Here is a 24,400-nt window from a genome sequence, read left to right as displayed (position 1 = left end):
GTCTCTTGTGTTTTCTAGGCTTACATTAGGCCATCCCCAACAGGGGCTCTATTTGGGGCTCAACCTCCACAAAGCTCCAATATATACAAACTCTCTTTAAAAAGGCATCCCCAATGGTGCAAATTTGGGGCTCTAAAACTTAAAGCCCAACCGGAGTAGTAGCTAAATGTATGAGCTTGGTTGAAGCCCTTGAAACCGAGTGGGACCCACCAATTGAAAAAACTGCAGCCCACTTTTGTGCTATTTCTCACTTGCCTGCGAATGTACAAGGCATACTTGCCTTAAATTTGGTTGTTCATTTGCATGTTGGCCCACATTAACCAAATTTACAAAGCTCTGTCAACAGCTCTATTCCAACGGAAATAAACTGGAAAATTTATGTCCAACGGCTATATTCCAACGGATATAAACGGCCATTGTATCTTTTTATTTTATTTTTTTAATTTTATAAATAAATAGATTTGCAACTCAATTCTCCCTATAAATATCCATCATATCTCTCATAATTTTTACACACCACAACATCTTTATCACTCTTGCTCAATTTGTCAAATTTTTACACTCACTAGATTATTTAATTTTTTGTAATTTTTTTTTGTTAATCTCTTTTCCACCAATGGCCGAAAGTTCGAAGCAAAAAGGTGCAAATTACTCCATCGATGAAGATGTTGCTCTATGCCGAGCTTGGATAATCATTAGTGAAGATCCAAATATCGGGAATTGTCAATCAAGTGGCACAATTTGGAATCGAATAAGAGATCAATTCATACAATTTCATCCCGATGCCGAAGAAGTTAGATCATCAAAGAGCTTGAAATTGTTTGCCGCGCAAATCTCACGGCCTGGAGTTCCGGGCCGAGGGGATATGCGTTGACACGCGGTTTCCTGCTTTTGGGTGCGGTGCGGTTGGGCGCGGGCGTGCCAGCACGGTCTACCGTGCGTCGAGATGTTGATGAGTGTAGGATGGATAAGTGGTGCGCCTGTTTGAACTCGTCTTCTAATCAAACGATTGTAGCCGAGAGAGGAACTAGTCTCGGCTGTTAGGTTCACGGCCTGAACTACAAGGCCGTTGAGTGATGGTGTTGGTGGTGGGTTTTGGGTGGTGCTCCGGCGCGTCGCTCAGGGAGCAACGGTCATATGATATATGGGGTGAGGGAACGAACAACAGAGATGGTGCTCCGGCGCCTTGAAAATCAAGGGTCGTATGATATATTGATGAATGAATTTTCCTTACAGTTTAACACTACTCCTAGGAAAGCAAGTAAAGATATTGAAAGTGCATTACAGGAAAAAATAAGTTGCTCCGTAGGAGGCTTTGGTTTGGTGTTTGAACCCTTTGAATGTAGCTCGAGCCTTGTATTTATAGGAAGAGTTCCTGGATGAGTAATCGAGGCTGAATTTACGCATAGTGGAGTCTTATTAGCGCAAGTGGGTGTCCAATCGACATTTGGGATCGTGAAGCATGGTGGTGTGACCCCATAAATCCTGGTGAATCTCGGCTGCCGCCCTAATCGTGGTTTTTGCGCAGCTGGCCGTGGAGACGCATTTATTGCTCTGATAGCTGGTGACCTAATCTCTCAAGCTGCAAGAATTCTTGTGAGAATGTCTACGTCTAATCACTCTGTCTTCTGTCGCCAAAACCTAACTTCAGTCACTTCCCATATTCCCTCATGCATTAAATGCTTATTTGTGGCCAGTGGGTTTGCTGCATTAAACAGGCGCTACTTCATTAAATGAAGCATGGGTCCCTGCTATCACGTGATGATCTGACTTTAATATTTCTGGCCGCGATTTTGCTTGGCCTCGGCCTCGGCCTGCACTCGAGGCCGAGATGATCATGCCTTAGCATTTTTCTTTTTGTCTTCAGGAAGGCAAAGCACCTTGGCGAAACGCTGCGTTTCAGTTTTACGAGTAAGTGCCAGGGCCGAGAAAAGGGGCTCCTTCGGCCAGCTCATGGCCGTGATTTATTAGGCACAAACAGAAATTGCGTTGGATGAACATCTCCCAAATGTGCAACAAATTCTCCGAGTGTCTTACTCAAGTGGCAAGGTTGAACAAGAGTGGCCAAAATGAAAATGACAATGTGAGTTTTTAAAATTTTTAATTTTATTTTGCCAACTTAATATTTTGTCAACTAATTTAAATTCTTGCATATAATATGTGTAGATTATTGATGTAAAACGACTTTTTTACGAGAGGACCAAGAAAGCATTCCTCCTTGACCACTGTTGGAATGTTGTTCAGCATGCTCATAAGTGGCAACCCTTTGAAGGGTTCCAATCCTCCCCCTCTGTGAACGCTTCTCCAATGGGTGAATCTATTTATGTAGATGATGATTTACCGTATGAATCCGTTTCAGAAACTTAAACAACTCATGCCTCATGCGAAATCTATTACGAAAATCTGAAGGGGGATACAACGGATGGTTAGAGAAGTAATTTTGAAAAAGGTTTTCATGGGCACTTACTCGATCTCTTGGTATAGTACGTCGTCGTGATGATGTACCCCCATGGACAACCATCGAGGTCTTCTCCTTCTTCTTCGCTGCTTTTTTCCTTTGGTAGTTTTCGAACATTTCCAAAAACATTATGTTGGCACCTGTCTCATCACTAGAAGAGCTATCATATCCATTGTTGGCCATTCTAGTGCGGTGGTAGAAGAATGAATATTGAGAACACAAGAGTTGGGAAGTGGTGTGTTATGAAAATAAGATGGTTGGTCATTTATAGAGGATGCGATGGTTTAAGAGATAACAAATATACGGATGAGATTCATATGAGGTAATTCAATCCAATGGTTATTGTAAGATGTAATCTGAAGAGATTAGATTTTTTATCTAAAGCCATAACGAATGAGACCTACATCCATCTACCACTATTATTATCTGACAAAAGTAAAAGGCATAAGGATGGAAGGCCATAACGAAGGGGACATCACCATGCCTACCACAATTATTATCTGACAATGTAGATAAGAGAGGGGTGGAAAGCCACAATGCAAGGGACTCATATCCAACTTTGGGATGACCATCGTATCTATGAAATAAAATGTTGATTTCCAAATCTTGTCCAAATTTTGATTTTTTTTTTGTTGAAATGTTCACAAAAATAAAATAAAATAACATAACATGAACAAACATTAAAGTAAAATAGTTAACCAAAAAAAAAAAACCACATAAATCAAATTACATCATAAAAAAATATAGAGCCCGCCATGAATATAGAGCCTCCCATTGTGGGAGAGATTCCTTTAGAGCCCCAAAGATTCCATCGGAGCTCTAAATAGGGCTCTATAAACCCTTTTTAGAGCCCCAACCATTGGGGATGGCCTTAGGAGGATGATGTTTTCTAGGCATCAAAGTTGATGTCAAAAGCCTTCTACACGAACATTGAGTGAGCACTGGTAAATCTAGTGGTCGATCAACTAAAAAAGTTTTGAACTTGAATTCAGGATGATCAATCATGTTATGCATTGCATCTTATGTGGGTTGAAGGCGATGCAATTGATTTGCCATTTTCTGATGGTCACTTTGATGCCATCAAGATGGGTTATGGTCTGAGAAATGTAGTAGACAAACATAAGGCCATGCAGGAAATGTTTAGAGTTTCAAAAGCAGGTTCCATTCTCTCTCTCTCTCTCTCTCTCTCTCTCTCTCTCTCGCATTGTAGTTGTTGGTTGTGGTTTACTGTTTCTCATTCTTGCTGGTGTTTACAGGCTCAAGAGTATCTATGCTTGACTTTAATAAAAGCACCAATCCAGTTATTGCCTTTACTCAGGTATTCATAGCCAGAAATTTTGAGTTTTTGATAATTTGGTCAATGTTTTTGTATTGTTAGCAACATGACAAACTGAGAGTGCTGGATGTTTCAACCTTTGCTAGGAATTGATGATTGACAATGTTGTTGTACCTGTGGCTTCTGGCTTTGGCCTTGCAGAGGATTACAAATACTTAAAGAGTTCAATCAGGGAATTTCTGACAGGTGCATTCATCTTGATCAACACAGCATCATGCTTTTTGCTCTTTATTTTGGTTACCTGTTAGTTTTAAGGCACCTGCACTGAAGTTGTTTTGATAATTTAAAGCTCTCTTTGTACTACTGCGTTTATATAATCCATCTTCAAATGTAGTGAATTTGAATGCCTTGGCAAAATTTGGAGGCCATTGTGCATTGGCTTAATAAGATGGATAAGGAAAGGTACTAGTTTGTTGATTAAAAGTTCTCTATGAATACAGGTAAGGAGTTGGAAGAGCTGGCTTTAGATGTAGGTTTTTCCAATGCCAGATATTATGAGATTGGTGGAAGCCTCATGGGGAACCTAGCCACCCGTTAAATCTTGTGTATTATCTTTCAGATTGTGTTTTGTTGAACATGACATGTGCCTTTGGTAGAGAGGAATGATGTTGGACTTGAACATTTCCTTTCAATTATTCTCTCATAGCTGTGAATAACAATCTTTAAGAGCATTACTAATGATCAATTTTACTTCTAACAAGTGAGAATGGTAATATTGACTATATACTGCATGATTCTGAAAAATGAGAAAAAAAATTTCTTTATTTAAAAGTCTGGCTCAACCATTCTTGGTATATCTACAAATCCTCGAATGCCACTTTGCAATTTATCACAGTGGCTCAAAATATGCCCCCTCATTAGATGTGTCTTCCTATTGAGCTGAGCAGGGCCAAGTTGTTACTTGAGATTCCTGGGCTCCTTCACTGGAAAAACGAAGTGCGACTCTGGAATTTTGAGAAACCTTTCTTTTCCATCTCTTGTGGTCACCTGGGATAGAAAGAACTATGTGAAACACTAGCAACTGAAGAAGCACCATCTGCATTTAGAGGGTAACCCGGATCGTCGCCGGTGTCATTCAGTTCCATGGTCTTTTCATCTATAAAAGGTGGATTGGCGGGTGCAGGAAGGTGCTGCTCCTTCTTTGTTAGCATCTGCAGTGCCTTTGACATTGTGGGTCGTAAAGAGGGACTCTCTTGGGTGCATAGAAGTCCTATTTGCACCACTCTCAGTATCTCATCCTTAACATCGTCATTGCAATTCTGCAGCATTAAATTTGAGTCGTATAGTTCCTCTGTAGCCCCTGCTTGAAAGTGCTTCCAAGTCTGTTTAGCCAAATAAACACAGGAGTGATAAAGTAAGTACAAGGACAAAATCCAAATTGTTTTATGATTGGAAAAAAAAATTGAAGAATTTATTGCGAACTTTACAATTGTGACTATGCTGTCTGAGTACTCTGCAGATTTGCTCCTGTTGTTCTGCCTTCCAGTGACTATCTCCAATATAAGCACTCCAAAACTGTAGACATCTACCTTCTCTGTCAGCTGGCCATGGGCTAGGTACTCTGGAGCCATGTATCCCCTGAGATTAATTACAAAAACCAGTAAGCTAAACGTTTTTCATGGTGTGATATGTTTGTGTTCAAAGACAATTCCAAAATGAGTTTGTATGTATATATTTTTACAATGTTCCTGCAATGGCTGTGCTGATGTGGCTCTTATCTTCCTCGAAAGACCTAGCCAACCCGAAATCTGCAATCTTAGCTCGTAGCCTTGAATCCAAAAGGATGTTGCTGGCTTTTATGTCTCTGTGAATGATCCTTGTTTTCGAGTTGTCGTGAAGGTGGACTAAGCCTTCTGCTGTCCCAACAATGATCTCATATCTCTTGTCCCAGTTTAGCGTTTTGCCTCTTTCTTGATCTGTTCAAATTTGTTGAAAAAATTTAAGATAACATGCATTGCATGAAATATCACGTCATTAAGACTGGTTTAAATAACATAAAAGTTATGAAATTACCGAAGATGAAGCGGTCAAGACTCCTGTTGGGCAGGTATTCATAGACGAGAAGGCTTTCGGGTCCAGCGCAACTACAACCCAACAGCCTGACCAAGTTTTTGTGTTCCACGCTGCTTATAATGTTGATTTCATTATAGAAATCTGCTGCTCTGTGTCTGTTGTTAAAGAAAAGCCTCTTCACAGCAATCTCTCTCCCATCAGCCAGAACTCCCTGCAAGGAGAAAACCACTTAGTTTCTGACTATGTGTTTGATAATCCTAGATATGTTCTGTTGCAGTGAGAGAGAGAGAGGCATTGAAAGATATAGGATTAAAGAAAGGGTACCTTATAAACTGTTCCAAAACCTCCTTGTCCAAGCTTGTTGGCAATGTCGAAAGATCCCGTGGCCTTTTCAATTGTTGAGTACTTGAAGTTTAAGCTGCTGTCATTGAGGGTTTTTGCCCACTTTTCTGCATCATTTGATCCTGCAGAATTACCAATGCTCATGAGAACAGAGTTGGGGGTTGACCTTCATGTCCAATAAATTTACTTTCTGGAAGCAATAACATATGGGAAACAAAGCCTTTTTTTTTTACCTCTGCGTTTCTTTTGTATGTATCTGTGCTTCCAGATATAAAATCCAATAGCTACTCCAACTACCAAAACCACCAAGGAGCTGATAACTGACACTACTATCACAATTATGGTACCTGCAAAGTCATCAATGTAAAATTTATCATGATCAAGCCAAACTTTTCGCTATAACAGGTCAAGAAAAAAGGGCAGCATCCCTTTTTACCTCTAGAACTTCCATTCCCCACTTCCTTGTTGAGAAAATCTCTATCTGAGTACCTCATGAAGCACCCTGTGTATAATGCTCTCCCCTCAGACCAAGGCAAGCATCCCAACATTGATACAGACGCATTTTCCAGACATTTCCTGCAAGAGTTCTCATCTAAAGTTCTCCAGCAATCGGCCAACACATAAGCTGATTCGTTCCCCGTCCCACTAACACTCACCCCACCCCTTGCATACCCTCCGTTGCTTGGAGCAGATTCAACTGCACGCTGCACAACCTGCCTTGCTGATTCTTCGAACGCCGTACTCTTCCTCGTAGTGTTCCCGCACACAGCCCTGTCGTCTGATCCTCTAAACTCCTCATAAAACGTGTAGTTTTCTGACCTCATGAAGCAACCGTCTAGGTAAATCCGACCCCCATTGTAAGGAAAGCATTGGGGAAGCACCGTACGTGCCTCAGCGTAGCATAGCACACAGTCTAGAAGAGAAAGATCACCATAGCATTGAGCTAGGCCATAGTTGGTGTCAGGGCCTGAACCAGTCCTTGCCACTCCAAAACCAGAAGTTCGCATTTGTTCACTGATGTTTTCCATTGTGCTCACAAAGTTTGGAACATACACAGTTGTGTTGTGCTCCCGTTGGTTGCCGCACATGATTTGGACCGTCTGGGTTCTTGGATCTCCTAGAGCCATTCCTAGTAGCAGCAGGATCTTCAGGAGAAGAAGATGTTGGGAAATGACTGAGATGCTGCATTTCTTCATTTTTGAGATGAAATGGGAACTTTGAGTTAATGGGCAGCTACCTCCATCCACTTTATATGAAGCTGTTTGACAATTGGGCAAAATGGAATTAGAGTTATAACAGAGTGACAGATGGCATTACAACATAGACCCCCAGTAGATCAATCAAAACAGCAATTGTAATATTTCAGTGAAATATGCTTTGTCCAACTCCAACAAATGCCTTTTATACAATAATCTTTGAAATTCAATCCATATTTTGATCAAATAAGCATCTTTCTCATTGAGATGGGTGGTTAGTCCAGGAGGAAAGATGGGTTGGACCAAAATCATCATGATCAGGGTGTGAAAGTGAAAGGACATAGATAGCATTCATATTTATTTAGGCACCGTCTTTAAAGTTTTGAGCAGGTGGTTGGTTCATTTTGCTGGACATCTTAAGTCAAAAGGGCAGGTCTCTTGGATTGGATCTGTCACCATAAAATTGTTGCAGCCCCAAAGTTTTTATCTGGGTTCACACTTTCACGGCCAATTCTGGAAGATGAAACGTTTCTATCAGCCCCCTTTAATTGGCTTTTGGATGAAAATTGAAATCAATCATCGCTATAACAAGAACAAGAAGGGACCCCACAAGAATTTCAAGTTGGGTCCCAGAATTTTGGATGAAGGTGAAGATGACGATTCTAGAAATAAACGTCGGTATTAAATTATAGAGGGAACGTGAAGCTTGAGAACACCACAGCTCTCGGAGCTCAGCTAACCTACACAAATAAATGTCCAACAAGATGAGACCCTACCCATCCCCACCACACCGTTGCCATCAACAGCTAACGGTCAACGTCTAAACTGCTGACTTTCTATACCGGTCTCAGGTGACTGAACAGAAGGGCAAGATGTTAAGCAGCATCGGTTATTATGGCACAAAAGAAAAGAGAAGAGAAAAACAGAGACCAGCACAAAATATATATGAACTATATATATATCCTTAAATTGAATGTCTAATTAATGTAAAGTAAACAAAAAACTATGTTGAAGACATTGGAACTGGGATTCAACAAACTGCATGAACTGTAAGTAAAGTATAATTACAGATAGAAATATACCAAAGTATCAAGGATTTCGTATCACTCCATTGAAAGGCGACAAAAATGATAGCTTTGAATCCATGAAAATGGATTTCCAAAAACAACACATACATAAATGTGTACATACCTTTTGTTGTTGCATTGGATCGGTGAGCTGAAACTTGGAGTTCCGGGAGAGATGAAGCTAAGCGAAACAGATAGAAGGGCAATTTATATCACAAGTCAAGAGTGAGGGACAGCAAGTAGAGTCTAGAGAGACGAAAGATTTTCGTCTAAATTTGTTCAAGTTGAATTGAAACCTGAGAAGCAAAGACTAAAGACTGAGGAGGGGACAAAGTGGAAACGACGCGGTCTAGGACTGAAAATCCATCCAACTGGCGGCACACTTTAGAATAAATATTCAAAGTTTTTTGAGTTTTGTGTTTTGTTTTTGACCCTTGGCCATTGCAAAGAACCAACAGTTGCTAGAACAACATTCGAGAGATAACCATTCAGTCTTAAGTGATAAACAATGTCCAAGTGGGGAAGAATTAATGTTGTTAATAATATTGTTAGTGTTGTTGTTGTTACAATTGTTATTTTAAAAGAAAAAGAAAATAGCAACTAGGTGTTGTTTCAATTCATTCTTTGTTACCTGAAGGGCAAGTGGGCAAGCAACACTGCACATTTAAAATGTTGCGAGCCCTCCCATTTGTTATTTTAAATGTTCTTCTTTTGTTTCCGTGATCAACCCTGAAAATATGTTTGTTTGAAGAAGTCTTTTGTATATCAGACAAATGACATTGTACACCAAATTGTGTTTTACAAAGAAAAAGGGCAACGCGTTGCTTGAAAACGGTAGAGCTGCTGCCGCTTCTCCATGTGCCTATATTTAAACCAGAGCTGGCATCTATTGTTCTTTAGGTTACTTTTCTTTATTTTGACTTTAGGACGGTTGTTTCATTAAAATTATCACCGACATTTGAAAATATTGATCAAGCCAATTTTATATATATACAGATTTTCTCCAATCCGGACATCCACATAGGAGAACAACTATATAAATATATAAGAAGAAAAACAGAGGATTACTTTGGTAACTTCTGCCTGCATGGTAATATTAGTAATATATATACTCCCAAATATTTCTTTACAGCACATTTTACATATATAGGACATTCTGCTCTACCGATGTTGTAAAACATATACAAGGTACACAAAATTTGATTGCAATTTGACTGTTTCAGCTCCTACATCACTTGAACTTGCTCATCATCTCTCTTGAAGGAAACAAATAGGAGAAATACAAGTCCTGGAAAGTTGGAGATGAAATTCTGAAATGCTGGTTTGGTGAACTGGGTCTTGTGAGCTTAGGATGAACACTAACGCTGTGTGTAGAAAAAGTTCATCTGGGCTCAATCCAGCTTTGAGTCATGCTATTCCTTGAAGAGTGTGTGTTGTTAGAGTCGGGCAGAGTATTGAAAGTCCCTGAGGGAATTTGTCTGCCGAATTCTGCACTGCCAGAGTTGAGAAATGGTGGCTGTGTTGGTTGAGGAATCTCGGGATTTTCGATCAGCATTTTCACAACTAATGACATTGCTGGACGCAGCTCTGCAGAGGCTTGTACACAAAGTAGCCCAATTTGAAGTAATCTAGATGCCTCTTCTTCTTCAAACTTACCCTCTAGGAGTGGATCAACAGCACTGCATAGCCTACCCGTTCCATAAAGGTCCCAAGCCTTTTATGATACGAAAACATAAGAAATAGGTTAATATTTGCTTAAGTTTCATAAACTGTAAGTCGATTACAAGAGAACATATGCAAAATATATTCGTTTACCATGTGTAGAATTGAAACTGAATTTGGAATGTAGCAGTTGTTCCTCTTTCCACAAACGACTTCGATGACAAGAACTCCAAAACTGTAAACGTCTGCCTTCTCCGTCAACTTGCCACGAACGACATACTCTGGAGCCATATAGCCTCTAGAGAAGCAAATTTTAAATGCTCTACATTAGAAACCATAAGCACATCTATGAAGCAGCAAAGAAAAACAAAAGCAGGTGCTCAACTTACAATGTGCCAGCAATGGCAGTGCTGATGTGAGTTTTATCTTCAGGAAATAATCTAGCAAGTCCAAAATCACCAATCTTCGGCATGAAGTCCTCATCCAACAGAATGTTGCTCAGTTTTATATCCCTATGAATAATCCTCACTTTTGATTCTTCATGAAGATAGGCCAAACCCTCAGCTGTGCCCAATATGATTTTATACCTCAACTCCCACCTCAGCGGCTCGACATTATTTTTCACTAAAAATCATTCAAGGGATGAATAGCAAGAACAAGTAAATGGACTGATGACAAAAACCAATTGTCTTCCCCAAAACAGGACAGAGAAGAGAAAATTACCAGTAAAATAATCATGAAGGCTTTGATTTGGGACATACTCATAAACAAGAAGGCTTTCAGGGCCTGTAATGCTGCACCCCAATAGCTTTACAAGATTTTTATGATGGATCCCACTAATCAAATTGACTTCATTGAAGAAATGATCCACCCATTGCCTTGTATTGAAGAACAGCCTCTTTATGGCAACAACCTTCCCATCTGGCAAAACTCCCTGTGTTGTTCATAAAGAAATTCACCAAGTCAATTGAATCCATTCCACATTACTTATATCCAAATCCCTCCAACAGAAAGAAAATCCACGAAACTACCTTGTAAACGGAACCGGACCCTCCTTGTCCAAGCTTGTTAGAATCATGAAAGTAATTGGTGGCCCTTTCAAGAACTTCATATGAAAAATTGAGTTGGGACTTATTCACAGTGGCCAACAGAGGACCTAATTGCTTTTTCTCTGAAGCAAATGTGGCATTAAAATTAGAAAACAAAAATGAATTCAGTGCTTAAAGATGGAATCTATTAGAACTTCAAGCCAAACCTCGGTACCTTTCCTCCTCTTCAGTATTTTCTTCCTTGTAAAGAAAGCAACCGAAAAAATACTCAGCACAACAGCAAAAACAGCAGATGTTACAGCCAAAATTATGGCCAAGCCGCGGCGTCCTAACAAACATTTGCATGCCAACATTGAACATTATTACTCAGGAACAGATTTGGAGCATTCACAACAGAAAACCGAATTTCAAAAGTCTTTACAATTCAATACATGAAACTTCGAAATCGATTTACATTCGAAATCTCAATCCAATTCCAGTTCTTTGTATCAAAATAACACAGACAAAAAGTAAAAGCCAAGAAAACCAAACTAACCTCCATTTCCTGCAGTGCTTGTATTGTTACTATAAAACTTCTGAGTCGAATACCTCAAGTAGCAACCAGCATTCAAGACCCTCCCTTCTGCTTTTGGTGGGCACGACCCAATTCTCACAACTGTGTCAGCCAAACACTCTTCACAAGCAGACCCATTCACAAACTCCCAACACTGAGCCAACCCATAAACCGTCTCATTCCCCTGACCCACAAACCCAACAGAAAACCCATCATTCTTCGGCGCCACGAAACTCAAGTTCCTCACCAACCTCAAAGCATTGTCCTTGAAAACACTCTGGTTCCCACCAAAACCTGTGCCCCCGCAAACAGAGGTGTCTTGGGCGCTCAAGCTTTGGTTGAAGAAATTGAAGTCATCGTACCTCAAATAGCACCCATCGTAGAAAAGCCGGCCCCCACGAGTTGCTTTCTGAAATGGGAGGCACCTCAAAATCTGGGTCTTGCACTGAGCAAAGCAGACATCGCAGTCTTGTTTTGAGAGGTCCTTCATGCACTCGCCGAAAGCGTAGACGGTGTTATTCCCGGTTCCATTGACAACAGCTGCGTATCTTTGGACAGCAATCTGAGGAGTCACTGCATCCATGGTTGCCAAGAAGTTGGCTACGAAGGTTTGCCTATCTGCCATCAAAGCAGTCTCGTTGGTGCACATCAGCGCTGCCTCTGTGGCTCTTGGGTCAGAATGAGCAGTCTTTACAAGAAAAAACAGAGGAAGGAGCAAAAGCAGCACACAGTTCTTGGACATGTTGAAGTTTGGTGCAAAGTTGCGAAAATCATTCAAAATCTATTCTGGGGCCGTTTGGAATTGAAGAAGATGTCATGGAAATGGGGTCGTTCTTTTCTAAATGAGAAAACTGGTTAATCAACAGTAGCATCCACCAACCACAGGAAGAAGGAATGTGATTGTCAGTGATAGAATAACCACAGGAAGAAGGAATGTGATTGTCAGTGAGAGAATAACCAGTTGGTGATGGTGAATTGACTGTGGATGTGTGGAGCCAGGTGATGGCGTGGGGTCTGGTTATAGGAGCTTGTTGGGTGTAAATGACAGCTAGGTAATGGTATATCGCTACTGCTGCGTTTTCTGAGAAAGTCAAAGTCAACCGTCAATCGCTGCTGTTAGAAGACGAAGACGGGAGATCAACCCGCGCACGGAAGAAGAACGAAGAACTACGAAATGAGAAGGAGCTTTCCGGTCTTCTGAGCCTCGGATAAAGACAAAAGAGCTAGCTTTCGTCGTTGACAATTTGACAGTCAATGACTCAATGGGTATTCGACATGTCGTAGTAAGAGGCGTATTCGACATGTCGTATCCCAGCATTACCGGAACCGGATATCAAATGGCTAATGGATACGAGGCCCAATCTAAAATGAGTGTTTCCATAGTCATCAACATGGCTCAAGCTTCGTATTTGTTTTTTCAGGCCCAAACGAAAGAACGGCTTGTATTTCTCTTTGCGGTGTCAATTAACAATGACAAATGTTTTGGTGTCAATCTTGCACTTTAATCTTCTGATCAATTAGTAAGTTAACCACATGTTTTGGCGCACTCTACAATGTAATTCTATTGCATGATCTGAGCCCCCACTTACTTTTTGAATTATAAAATTATATTATGGAGCAAGTCTAAACGAGTGATTAACATCGTATTAACTTTATTAACTTTAGCGTTTGAGCATTATTACTTAAGTGATTTAGGATTTATGACTTATATGGAAAAAATATTTAATTAAATCTTAAAACAACCTAGTTTCTTTTACACATAAACACAATATCAATACAAAATAGATCAACTGAAGATTTGTACTTGTCATACAAATTAGTACACAAAACCAAAACAATGAAGAATGTTTGGATTAACGCGGATCAAAATCAATGGTGAGTTACGACTAACACAACAACAATGTCACAATCATAATTCTTAATTGCTCATAATGTTTGAAGTTAATGCTGCTAGCAACATTCTTATTTGAATATTCTCTTTTTCTTACAACATGTATCATTTTTCTTAATATTTGTGCAACCATGGTCTATGAATCTATTTTAAGTGTAAGACGATAATGACACATGATATGAGGAGAAGGGAAAAGAAGATTAAAAGAGAAAGTTGGATAACATACCCCTTAACATTTTGTGTTTAAGAGGAAGGGGAGGGAGAGGGGAAGCAGAAAAACCGGCCGCAATAATGATAGGAGCTGCATAAATTAATGGCACCGACCGGCCCCACGTGTGGCCCACGGCGTGCGAGAAGAAGACAGAGACAAAGGGTAGAGCTTCAGAAAAAAGCCCTAAACATTTCCTGCTTATATAACACACAGCCTTTTTCAGTTCTTTCCCTTTTTATACATGAACGTGCGAACCATGTTCTCTTAAACTAAAGGCATCAGAATTGTAATGGCCAATGGGGCCTCCATATTCTCCAACTTGTAACTAGAAAACCTGCCACTCCTTTTATTTGTTTTATGCATTCCAAAAACAAAAAGATATTAAGAATCCATCACTTTGCCAATCAAACTCTCCTTTTTTCCATCCTTGCTCTGCAATCTGGTTTGCTAGGTTTGGTTTGATGAACATTCTCTCTGTGCTCTATGTTATTTATATTACTCCAACAACAACAAAAACCTTGGACCACCAACCTTTTTACTCGAGTTCTATTTTAGAATTCTGATATAATATTCTGAAAGTTTAGGTGCTGCAGGTTATTCATAATATACTGCATGCCAGGGCTCAACGAGAATTAAATTGTGTTTTTAAATGGATGACAACCCCATTTATCAGCTGGAGGAATCCAGATCATTCATTTTCATACCTTTAAGGTTTCAGCACCTTCTTATGAACTAGTTAAATTAATACAATATTAATTAAGGCTTAATAATGTTATCCAAGTTCCTATCTGAAAATATATATATACTACTTTCCTCATCTAGCTTCCACTCAACTAAATGATGGATTTGTCCTTATATTAAGAAGCTCCAATTTCCAATTATGAGACACGCGTAGGACGACAGAGTAATTTTTGTATGTTCCCAGTACACCAGCTGATTTACACTCCAATACACATGAGACATGTGGAAATATTGTCCAATACACATAGGACATAAAAATAAAATATTTCCACATGTCCCATGTGTATTGAATTGGATGGTACACCAACCAGTTGGGGTATTCGAATCTACAAAAATTTATCGTACGTAAGCACACAAGAGAGAATATATCACCTAGGATTAATGGAAACCGAAATTGCATGATTAGTTATAGCAAAAAGATCAGGGGTAATAACTTGGAAGGCAGCTAATTTTGCTCAAGCTTGTAGGAATATATATAATGGATCACAGATGGATAATTAATTTTGAATCATAGTAAATCAAGCAGCTGAAACACATATAGTTTCTTCAGGACATAGTTCTTAAATGGCTCATCATTTTACACTAGTCTTATTGCTTGAAGATAGACAGATTTTAAATGGCAGAATATTTAAGCTGCATACTTGTAGATGACTCAGAGATCACTTAAAGATAATTATTAATCCAAATTCTATCATAAAATATTGTAACCCAAAAAAAAAAAAAAAAAAAAAGAAAAGAAAGGGCACCTAGTGCAGTAGAAGAGGCATATAGAACTCATAATTAAATTTAAAAGCTAGCTAGCTAGAAATGAAGGGTGTTCATGAATATTAGAATCCAAGCAAGGTTGTTTTCGTAAAAGACCCTTGTATAAAGTTTATAAACTGCCTATAACTACCTTACCCTCCCTGCTGCAAGCAGAGTGCTTCCTGAAACTTAGAGACAATATCTCTCTGCTCCAAGCATACATAGAAGCCTAAAACACAGATGAAGAGGAGCAAAAATTTATCTTCTCTACTTTTCTTGTTTTTTATTGCCTTTCTATCATTTCTTATAGCTTCAGTTGAGGCAAGAAAAAATCATACCAATAAGAGCAAACCACATAAACATCATCAAGGAAAGGGTGCCGCCAGTGGCAATAACACTCATAATTCACATTTGCCTGGCCCTGCTCCAGCCCCTCCTCACCCCCAACAGTCTACCATTTTCCCCGTATTGTCATTCGGTGCCAAGGGTGATGGAGTCTCCGATGATTCGAAGGTAAAACAACATTGGGAAGTGCATATATATGTTCTTGTGTGCTTGCATTAATTGTGTGTGTGTGTGTGTGTGTGTGTGTGCGTGTGCTGGAGAAAATAAATAGAATGAAATAACATATGTTCTAATTTGATTGAGCATTCCAATCCATCAGGCACTTGAAGCAGCATGGGAAGCTGCCTGCAGGGTTAAAGGGGCAACTGTGGAAATCCCTTCAGGATTCAAGTTCCTCATCCAGCCTATAACTCTTAATGGCAGCGGTTGTATGCCTGACCTTGTTCTTCAGGTTTATTTTGTTTTCTCTCTCTTTTTTTCTTGTCACTTTATCAGATTTCAGTAACTATATATTTCATGCTGCATTAGGAAATAATAAAGAAATGAAGAAGTGTAAGAAGTGAATATGCTTCTTTCACTTAACCATGCTTTAACATGCAAAGCTAACTAATAATATTAATGTGATTTTGGAATTCCAACAGATAGATGGAACTCTCTTGGCTCCTTCAAAAGCAAGTACCTGGCCAGAATCCAGTTTGTTGCAATGGATAAACTTCAAATACGCTCGTAACTTCACCGTCCAGGGCACTGGCATTGTTGATGGCCAGGGCTCTGACTGGTGGAATTCACAAGCGCAGAAGAGGTCCAAGCACACTCCGGATACGAAACCCACTGTAATTATTTCTCTTTCGAGCCTTTTCCTCCTTCTCATTATAAACTGTTTGAAAAGAAATCAAAAATCAGATGCAATGCAACATGGTTTTAAAGGCTCTCTCTCTTTTCTTATTTCTACATGCAGGCTTTGAGATTCTATTGTAGCTCAGAGGTCACAGTTCGAAACATCAAAATCATAAACAGCCCTCAGTGCCACTTAAAATTTGACAACTCTTCGTGGATCAAAGTGAACAACATTACCATCACTTCACCAGATTATAGCCCAAATACAGACGGCATTCACTTGCAGAACACACAAAACGTGGAAATTCACCATTCTACTATTGGCTGTGGTAAGTAAGAATAATCAAGCCATAATTAATATCCTTCTGTTTTTATAAATAATTGAAAAATAAAAATAAAAGTGGAAAATGTGTGCTAAAAAAAGTAGTCAGTGCCCAGTGCCTAGATGGTGCATTGCGCACTTGGAATTGTACTGAAAAAGATAGGTAGGTCACTGGTACGAGGAAGAAAATCATTTATAAACTGGTGCCTCATAAACTTTTTTAAACTGTAAACTGTCACTCAAGAATAACTTTTGAAGCAAGCAGGGATTTGCAGGTCACAAGAAAAACAATGTGCAACTTGCCAACTTGACTTCTGTATGCCTGATATTTGAGCTCCACATTAATAAAATCCTAAAATTTGTGGTTTCTCTCTTTATACAGGAGATGACTGTGTATCCATACAAACAGGATGCTCTAACGTTCATATTCATCATATTAAATGTGGCCCTGGCCATGGCATAAGGTATCCCATATACATATACATTGACCCTTTTTAGATCTTAGTTTAAATTTCAATAGAAAACATATGAGTTTTTTTTTTTATCGAGGATGCATAAAATTTTGTTTTCTTTCTTTCTTTCTTTCTCATATTACAGTCTAGGAGGACTCGGAAAAGCCGGAAGTGTAGCTTGTGTCTCAAACATCATCGTGAACAACATTTCATTTGAGAATACTCAATCAGGAGTTAGGATCAAGACTTGGCCGGTACGTATAATTAAAGTTGATAATTAATTACTTACTAATTAAATCCATATGTTATTAAATCCTTAATTTGGGCAGGGGGGAAAGGGGTCCGTGAAGAATGTATCATTCTCCAACATCCAGGTTTCCAATGTGGGCGTTCCTATAGTGATAGACCAAAACTATTGTGACAACATGAAGAAGCATTTGTGCCAGAACCAAATTAGAGGAGCTGTGGCAATCTCAGGTGTTAAATACGATAATATAATTGGGAATTATTCAAAGGAGCCTATTCGTCTAGCTTGTAGCAATGACACTCCATGCACAGATGTGGATCTTATTGATATCCAGCTTAAACCCACAACCGGGGACCCGAGATCACTTCGATCTGATTTGTGTCGAAACTCTTATGGGAAGTCAAAAGCTCCCTTGCTTCCTTCAGTCATAGACTACTGCTTGAGAAGGGATGGGGGTCAAGTCAAGCATATAGCAAGGTCACATGAGAAGATGTGTTAGAAAGATTTATTTGATTTAGTGGCTTCTTTGAGCTTCCCTTCTACAAAAATATTTACAATTATGTTTGAAGGTGATGGATGGTATAAAAAGATATTAAAAAAATTTATGTTTTCTGTGGTATTGTAGTGTAATTCAGTTCGAACTTTGTATGAAATAATAAATAAAATAGTTTCTTTGTTCTGAGTAAAAGGGTCTAAAAGCTTCCAAGCTTGAATTGTTTATTCAAATTTGTGTTGTGTCCACTTTAGAACGAGAAACCAGAACCAGATCGACCCGTTTGAGTGGGTGACTTAGGTTTTGATAGTGGAAGAGGAGGTGGGTGCTGGCACCGTCCAACGCAGCCTTTAGGCCTCAATGCACGCGCATGGCCTAAAAACTTTTGCACAGATAATAAAGATGATGTCTTTACTTTCTGTCTCTTGATCATTCATCAAATATAGTATTTGTTTACAGACTCACTTGTTCATCTCCACTCTTAGCCTACATCTTTCTCAAGTTTTATTTTATTTTCAATCGGAAAGTCATTGTTTATTAGCTGACAGAGATTTTGGTAACTTGTAGAGATATGCAACAGTTAAGTTTCTCTTAGAAGAGCTCAAAATCACAACGGATCAGAAAGATTTCTTCTGCTTCCTTGGGTTTCAATTTTCATCATGCACCTACTCATGATATGAGAAAAAGTGTGAACCGATCCAATTGGTTCCTCAAAATTCTTTGACATTGGTTCAAGCATATATAGCTAGCTACTCATGATATGATGCAGTCTGCTTAGTGATCACGTCCTTGAGTCTCTCCTCGCCATGTTACATGTTTTTCCATATTGGCTAAGAAGAGTTGTGATTTTGATGGGAAACTTTCCTCTTCTCGACTACAAAGTCTGGAATTTTATTGTTTGGCCGATGGCCATTTGGCAAAGAATGACTTAGATAAATGATGGGCTTGCAGTTGTATAAAACCGGAAGGCCATACCAAACAATAAGGGTCCGTTTGGTGAGTTGGATTATATACTTGGATAGGATTCATAATCCTCGTCAAATGTTTGATGGCCTAAAAACAACATGGATTGGATTATGTCTAATCCTACTACAAGCCAAATGTAGTATGATTATACCTACCAAAATGTTGGGATTAAGTCAGATTTGGAGTATGTCTAATCCTTCGTGTAATAGCACATTTCAATTAATTCAACCCCATAATCATGTATGGTATCAAACACATCATTGGATTAGTGTTATTATTTCCAATTCAATATGTAATCCAATGCAATCCAATTCTACCTCATAATCCAATCCAATCTCAGTCACCAAACATGTCCTCAACTATAAGTCAAGAATCACAACATTTTGTTCCCATTTCCTTGGAAAATATGGGAAAACATGTAAGATGGTGACTGAAAATGGAAATTGTAGAAAAGGAAAAGAAGACGAAGTGGGCAACAATTTATTACCATGTGGGCTGTATGTGGCAGCTTATATATGGTTGAACCAATGCGAAAAACGTTTGACGAAACCAAAGAGATGGCTTCACTTCATCTTGAAAAAATATTGTGGCTTGTCGATATGATGCTATGAAATTATTTATTTGAATCGTAGTAGCTTTGAATGTGATTTAATATTTAATATTATACAATATTGTATGTGTTAAATGAATGAAAATTCAATTGTTTCATTGGTTTAAAGTAAAATTTGTTATTACAATGGGTGTCACTGTCAACAAGCAGCTCATCTCTTTGTCACTGCTCTTTCTTGCCTTCCTCTCAGGCCACGCTGATGGACAGGGCATGGATCTATGCGCCGGAGCTAACTACGAAGCCCTCTGCCACTCAGTTGTGGGAAGAGAGAAAAGCCCATATGTCGCCGCGGAGGCAACTGTCAACCGACTGATTTCAGAGACAAAGCAAGCAATAAGTTCGGCTGCTAAGCTTCCCCAAAAGGACTCTCCAACTTGCACGTACGTGTATGACGAAGCCCTTTACAGCCTCAAGGAGAGCCTGCGGAGTCTCAAGAGTCATGACATAGGCAGCTTCAACGTCAAACTCTCTGCGGTTATGAGCTTCGTCGAGGCATGCAAAGACTCGTTTGCGGAAATGGAGAAGCCATTCCCCATTGCCAAGCAGAATGAACTCATCAAACACATTGCCAGCAATGCTTTGCATATAGCAACATTCATTCCCTGAAGACGCCGCTGTGATTATTCATGGATTAGCCTAAAATAATTTGTAATACATATATGAGATGAAGAAATTAAGTGAGGTTATCAAATAAAACTTTATCAATAATATAAAACTAAATAAGTTATGGTCACATCGATACGTGATGTTACTATTCATGTTATCAATTATGAAGTTCACCTTATACTCATACATTTTTCTCAAAGTACTCAAGCGCATATACCCATTTAATTATACAAAATCAAAGGTTTCGAGCACCTACATTTTTCAAAAAAATTCAAATTTTGCTTTTGAACCAAGAAGCTTATATTAATTTTAAGTTTTTATAAATTTTAATATTTTGATTAATAAGAAAGGGCTTAAATTTTGATTTCGTTGTGTAAAAAGAGTTGATGGGTTAATGAAGAAGCAAAACTAGCTGGGCCCAGCAAGGCATTGCTGATTCTTATCAAGAATACCCATAGCCCAAACAAACAGCGGAAAGGTCCATAATATGGCGCAAAACTTTTTGGTTTATTTGGTCGTATATGCCCAAAAACTGTCAAACATTTGGGAATCTAGTCTCTTGTGTTTTCTAGGCTTACATTAGGAGGATGATGGTCAAGGCTTTTGATGAGTAGAGTCTAGAGAGGTAGGTAAATTTCATGCCAAATTGAATGTTCAAGTCCAAATCATCATCAAGTTGTTTGGTGCATAATTCTAGCTCCTTATTGGACTTAAATTGCTTTGGTTTTGCTTTGGCTCTGTTAGGCAATATAAAAATCACCCATTTGAAACAAATGTTTGACACAATTAACCACATAAACTTTCTTGCTTTAACAAATATTGACACCTAAAGGAAACTTTTCATTTTGCTTAAACTAAAACAGTACTTGATCAACTTTAAAAGCTATAAACATGCAGAGATTTCCGAGCTTTTTGTGTCTGAAGCTTCACACATGCGGTGGTGAAGTCTCATCAGAGGGCCTGGTTACAGAGTCATGTTTTCCTCTTTCACTTCTGCTGTTCTCAGCAAACTTTACACTTGCCTGATGAAACCCTTTGTCCTTCTCCTTCGAACTCCACTCAGACACGTAGTAGTCTTCTTCTGTGAGCTTCTTTTCAGATGGACCAGAGAACATGCCACCCCATTGTGGGAAGTAAATCAAAGTCATTGGGAGGGTACAACAGATGATCATGATCCCCATTAGAGTTATGCCTGTTTCTTTTGAATATTTTGATCCTTTGAAGAATATCAGTTGGGTCAGAACCGCACCCACATTTCCACCTCCTCCTGTCATACCAGATATGACCCCTAATGATCTGAAAAAAAGTATGGAAATTGTGTCGCATGATTACACAATAATGTAGCTACTAAACAATGTAACGTGTCAAAGTTTTCATCTCTCCACTCTGACAGTTGAGGTAGAGGGGGTCAACATAAATTTCTTTCATGAAAACTAACACTTCGATCGATGTTTCTAACTTTCTGTGATCAATTAGCTATTCTCTGCTACATAATTAATATTGCTTGACTTGCTTTTAGTTAGCAAATCTTTCTCATGAAAAAAAAAACCTAGGGAAATTGAAAAACTTAAATTATCGAATAAATATTTGTGAAAAAAATTTACCTTCTCGAGACAAAAGGAACCACCCCAAATGTAAGCCCACAAGCACCTTGGACAAAGAAGGAGAACAAAATCATCACAGCAATGGATGCAGTCAAAGAATTCACCTGCCCAAGAATAACACAGAGGACACCTCCAAAGGTTTGTACAATCCACAACGTCCACAACCTGCCCCTCATCCCAAACCTCTTTGCCACTACATCTGACAGAATCCCTCCTCCAGGCCTAGAAACAATATTTGCCAATCCAAAAGTTGCTGCTATGATCCCTGCAGTATGGAGATTCAGATTGAATCTGTCATAAAAGTACTCTGCTATTATGTTGTCCACTGCCAGCTCAACCCCAAAGCAATATCCATAAGTCAAAGCCAAAATCCACCCTCTGTAATTTGTAACCCCATGATAGAAGACGCTTGAGAATTTGTCTTTTGGCTTCTCCCCAGATTTCTGCAGGCCATGGAAGTTCCCGTCTGGCATGTCCTCACCAAATATCAGAATAAGAAATGCTGAAAGCGCCTGAAACAGGGCAGGGATGAAGAAGGCGATCCTCCAAGCTGTGAACTTGGCAGCGCCAATGTTCTTGATGACGTCAAAAACAAGGGGCATGATCAGCTGCGTTGCTCCACCACCCAAGTTTCCCCATCCGCCTGCAACTCCATTGGCTGTGCCAACGACTGGAGGTGAGAACATGGAGCTCATCCAGAATTGGGTCGAGACGAAAGTGGCCAAAGAGAAGCCTGTGAAGAAACGCACGAGGAGGAAAGAGATTGGAGATGAGGCTATGGAAGTGAAAAAGACTGCTGGTGCAGTGAGGAGGATGAGCGAGGCAGAGGCAAGCCGCGGTCCAAATAAGTCACAGGCAGTTCCCATGGCTATTCTTGCAAACACTGCACCAGAAACTGAAGCTATCCCGGCATTACCGATGTCGGTAGCCGTTAGATTGAGGTTGTCACGTATGATAGGAATGAGAGGTGGCGCGGCGAAGCTGGAGACAAAGCAGAGGAAGAAGGAAAACCAGGACAAGTGAAACGCTCGCATGTGGGGTTTGGCTATGGAAAACAATCTGAACTCGGTGGCCTTGTGATCAGAGTCCACAGGCAGAGCAAATTTTGGAGACTGGGTTCCCATCACACTGCCCTCCACTTCCATTTTTTCTACCCTTTGATCGGAAACAAGAAAAGAGCTTGAAAAAAAAAAAGCAGGAACAAGAAATTGGTAACTGGTTCTGGATACTGGGTAAGGCCGGCTGTTGCCTTACAGAAGATACATACAAACAAAAGTTCCAAGCTTTTGCTTTTCTTGTGTTTTGACTATTACTTGTAAATAGTATTGACGACAAAAGGGAGGTGTGGCCTTCTGTAGGCCTCGAAAGGCATGGTTTTGGAGCTTGAAACTTTGTGAATCCGCCGAGTCCCACCCTTTCACTGTGGCTTGAAGTTGCAGGGGAATTAAAGTTGAATTGATCAAAAGACTTGGAGGGTAGTGGTTGGCAGGAAGTGTGTTTCAAGTTTTGAGTGTAACGTTTGGTGGAATTAAGATTCACAAATGCCAAGGATTTTGGAATTTGATGAACAAGTTGGGCTTGGCATTGACTTATTAATTTGGAGCCTTGGAGCGGTTGCCTTCTTACAGACACAGGGATGGAATCCAGTGCAGTTCCTTCCTGCCTGAGTAAGAGATTCCTCTTCTATCAAATTTTAATGTGCGTTTGACTTTGGAGCTTGATTTCACACATGGCATAGTGGGCGGTGAAGGATAGTATAGGGCCTTCAGGTCTTGAGCCCTTAACCATCCAAGCCACAGAAAGTCTAGGATGTGACGTACACAACAAATCAAATACCGACAATCAATTCATACAGAAGAATTTATATCAAATACGATTAAATTTAAAACTAAACTAAACTAAACTATAACCATTGATCCAGTGGCGGATCCAAACTTTCGTTCATTTAGGGGCTTAAAAAAATTCAACCAATATATAATCAAACAAAAAATATTTCAAACTTTGAATATTAATAGCATTGTTTAATAAGTAAATTTACAATTGTACTCAACTTTTCGTATTCTGAAAACGTTGCATAATAAGTTCATTATCAATACTATTAAATATGTCTTTTTCAATATATACTACCAAGCAATCATTCATCCATTAGTCTTCCATTCGACTACGCATTCTGTTCTTCACAATGTTCATAGCAAAGAATGTCATTTCTACTGAAGTTGTTGCAACTAAAAGTGTTAACACCAATTTTATGAGAAGATAAACTAGTAGATATGCCTTGTCCTTTTTTGTCTCAACTAGTTTTTTTGCAAGAGCAGCAATACCTTGTAATTCTGAAAAGTTGGTGTTGGAATGCATATCATCAATATAAGTTTGAAGTTGATCTTTAAGTACCTCAAATTCTTGTGTAGAAAAATCATTCGGGTAAAGTTGAGCAAGCCGAATATAATGAAATTAGTTTGTAAAAAACAACTAAGTACTAACCTGTAAAATCAATTGAAGTAGCGAGTTTGATTTGTTGGGCTGCAGACTTTTGTCAAATAACGAGTTTGGCGGCTGAGTTCTCCACAAAATTACAAAATGAGTGAACTTGGTGGGATCTCTATTCTTATTTTTTAACATAGGGTTTAGGGTTTTTCTTTTTTGATATAGGCTTTG

General features: G+C 39.2%; 6 protein-coding genes across 7 annotated transcripts; 3 read left to right on the top strand and 3 right to left on the bottom strand.

Moving 5' to 3' along the window:
* Nucleotides 1-3,339: 3,339 nt before the first annotated feature.
* On the top strand, nt 3,340-4,711 carry LOC110745193 (2-phytyl-1,4-beta-naphthoquinone methyltransferase, chloroplastic-like). The gene is made up of 4 exons (XM_088247098.1): nt 3,340-3,616; nt 3,715-3,776; nt 3,881-3,980; nt 4,235-4,711. Exons 1-4 carry the CDS (start codon nt 3,481-3,483, stop codon nt 4,330-4,332), a joined length of 396 nt encoding a protein of 131 aa, XP_088103224.1. The 5' UTR covers nt 3,340-3,480; the 3' UTR covers nt 4,333-4,711.
* LOC110773596 (cysteine-rich receptor-like protein kinase 2) lies at nt 4,539-8,758 on the bottom strand. 2 transcript variants are annotated; one of them, XM_088247097.1, is made up of 8 exons: nt 8,537-8,749; nt 6,586-7,407; nt 6,383-6,496; nt 6,132-6,271; nt 5,808-6,018; nt 5,476-5,710; nt 5,222-5,372; nt 4,539-5,116 (listed from the first exon to the last, which is right to left on the bottom strand). In XM_088247097.1, the coding sequence occupies exons 2-8, from the start codon at nt 7,343-7,345 to the stop codon at nt 4,778-4,780; spliced, it is 1,950 nt and encodes a 649-aa protein (XP_088103223.1). In that variant the 5' UTR covers nt 7,346-7,407; nt 8,537-8,749; the 3' UTR covers nt 4,539-4,777. The 2 variants fall into 2 exon arrangements, with proteins under 2 accessions (XP_088103223.1, XP_021833813.2); XM_021978121.2 differs by having other exon boundaries at nt 4,920-5,116; nt 5,217-5,372; nt 8,537-8,758.
* A 722-nt stretch (nt 8,759-9,480) lies between these two features.
* LOC110773574 (cysteine-rich RLK (RECEPTOR-like protein kinase) 3) lies at nt 9,481-12,721 on the bottom strand. Its single transcript, XM_021978095.2, has 7 exons — nt 11,659-12,721; nt 11,338-11,451; nt 11,106-11,245; nt 10,798-11,008; nt 10,464-10,698; nt 10,228-10,372; nt 9,481-10,126 (listed from the first exon to the last, which is right to left on the bottom strand). Exons 1-7 carry the CDS (start codon nt 12,416-12,418, stop codon nt 9,794-9,796), a joined length of 1,938 nt encoding a protein of 645 aa, XP_021833787.1. The 5' UTR covers nt 12,419-12,721; the 3' UTR covers nt 9,481-9,793.
* A 2,736-nt stretch (nt 12,722-15,457) lies between these two features.
* LOC110773594 (Pectin lyase-like superfamily protein) lies at nt 15,458-18,094 on the top strand. Its single transcript, XM_021978119.2, has 7 exons — nt 15,458-15,776; nt 15,928-16,059; nt 16,250-16,441; nt 16,567-16,774; nt 17,150-17,231; nt 17,365-17,473; nt 17,549-18,094. The coding sequence occupies exons 1-7, from the start codon at nt 15,504-15,506 to the stop codon at nt 17,963-17,965; spliced, it is 1,413 nt and encodes a 470-aa protein (XP_021833811.1). The 5' UTR covers nt 15,458-15,503; the 3' UTR covers nt 17,966-18,094.
* Nucleotides 18,095-19,661: 1,567 nt separating this feature from the next.
* Nucleotides 19,662-20,141, top strand: LOC110773583 (uncharacterized). Its single transcript, XM_021978104.1, has one exon. It carries the CDS (start codon nt 19,662-19,664, stop codon nt 20,139-20,141), a length of 480 nt encoding a protein of 159 aa, XP_021833796.1.
* Nucleotides 20,142-20,887: 746 nt separating this feature from the next.
* NRT2.5 (nitrate transporter2.5) lies at nt 20,888-23,418 on the bottom strand. The gene is made up of 2 exons (XM_021947068.2): nt 21,746-23,418; nt 20,888-21,437 (listed from the first exon to the last, which is right to left on the bottom strand). The coding sequence occupies exons 1-2, from the start codon at nt 22,888-22,890 to the stop codon at nt 21,068-21,070; spliced, it is 1,515 nt and encodes a 504-aa protein (XP_021802760.1). The 5' UTR covers nt 22,891-23,418; the 3' UTR covers nt 20,888-21,067.
* Between the last annotated feature and the right edge of the window lie 982 nt (nt 23,419-24,400).

The sequence above is a fragment of the Prunus avium genome, chromosome 1, assembly GCF_965620075.1.
Source record: "Prunus avium chromosome 1, drPruAviu1.hap1.1, whole genome shotgun sequence".
Lineage (NCBI taxonomy): Eukaryota > Viridiplantae > Streptophyta > Magnoliopsida > Rosales > Rosaceae > Prunus > Prunus avium.
Note: the sequence above shows the minus strand (reverse complement) of the source record. Positions and strands in the feature narration are given on the sequence as shown.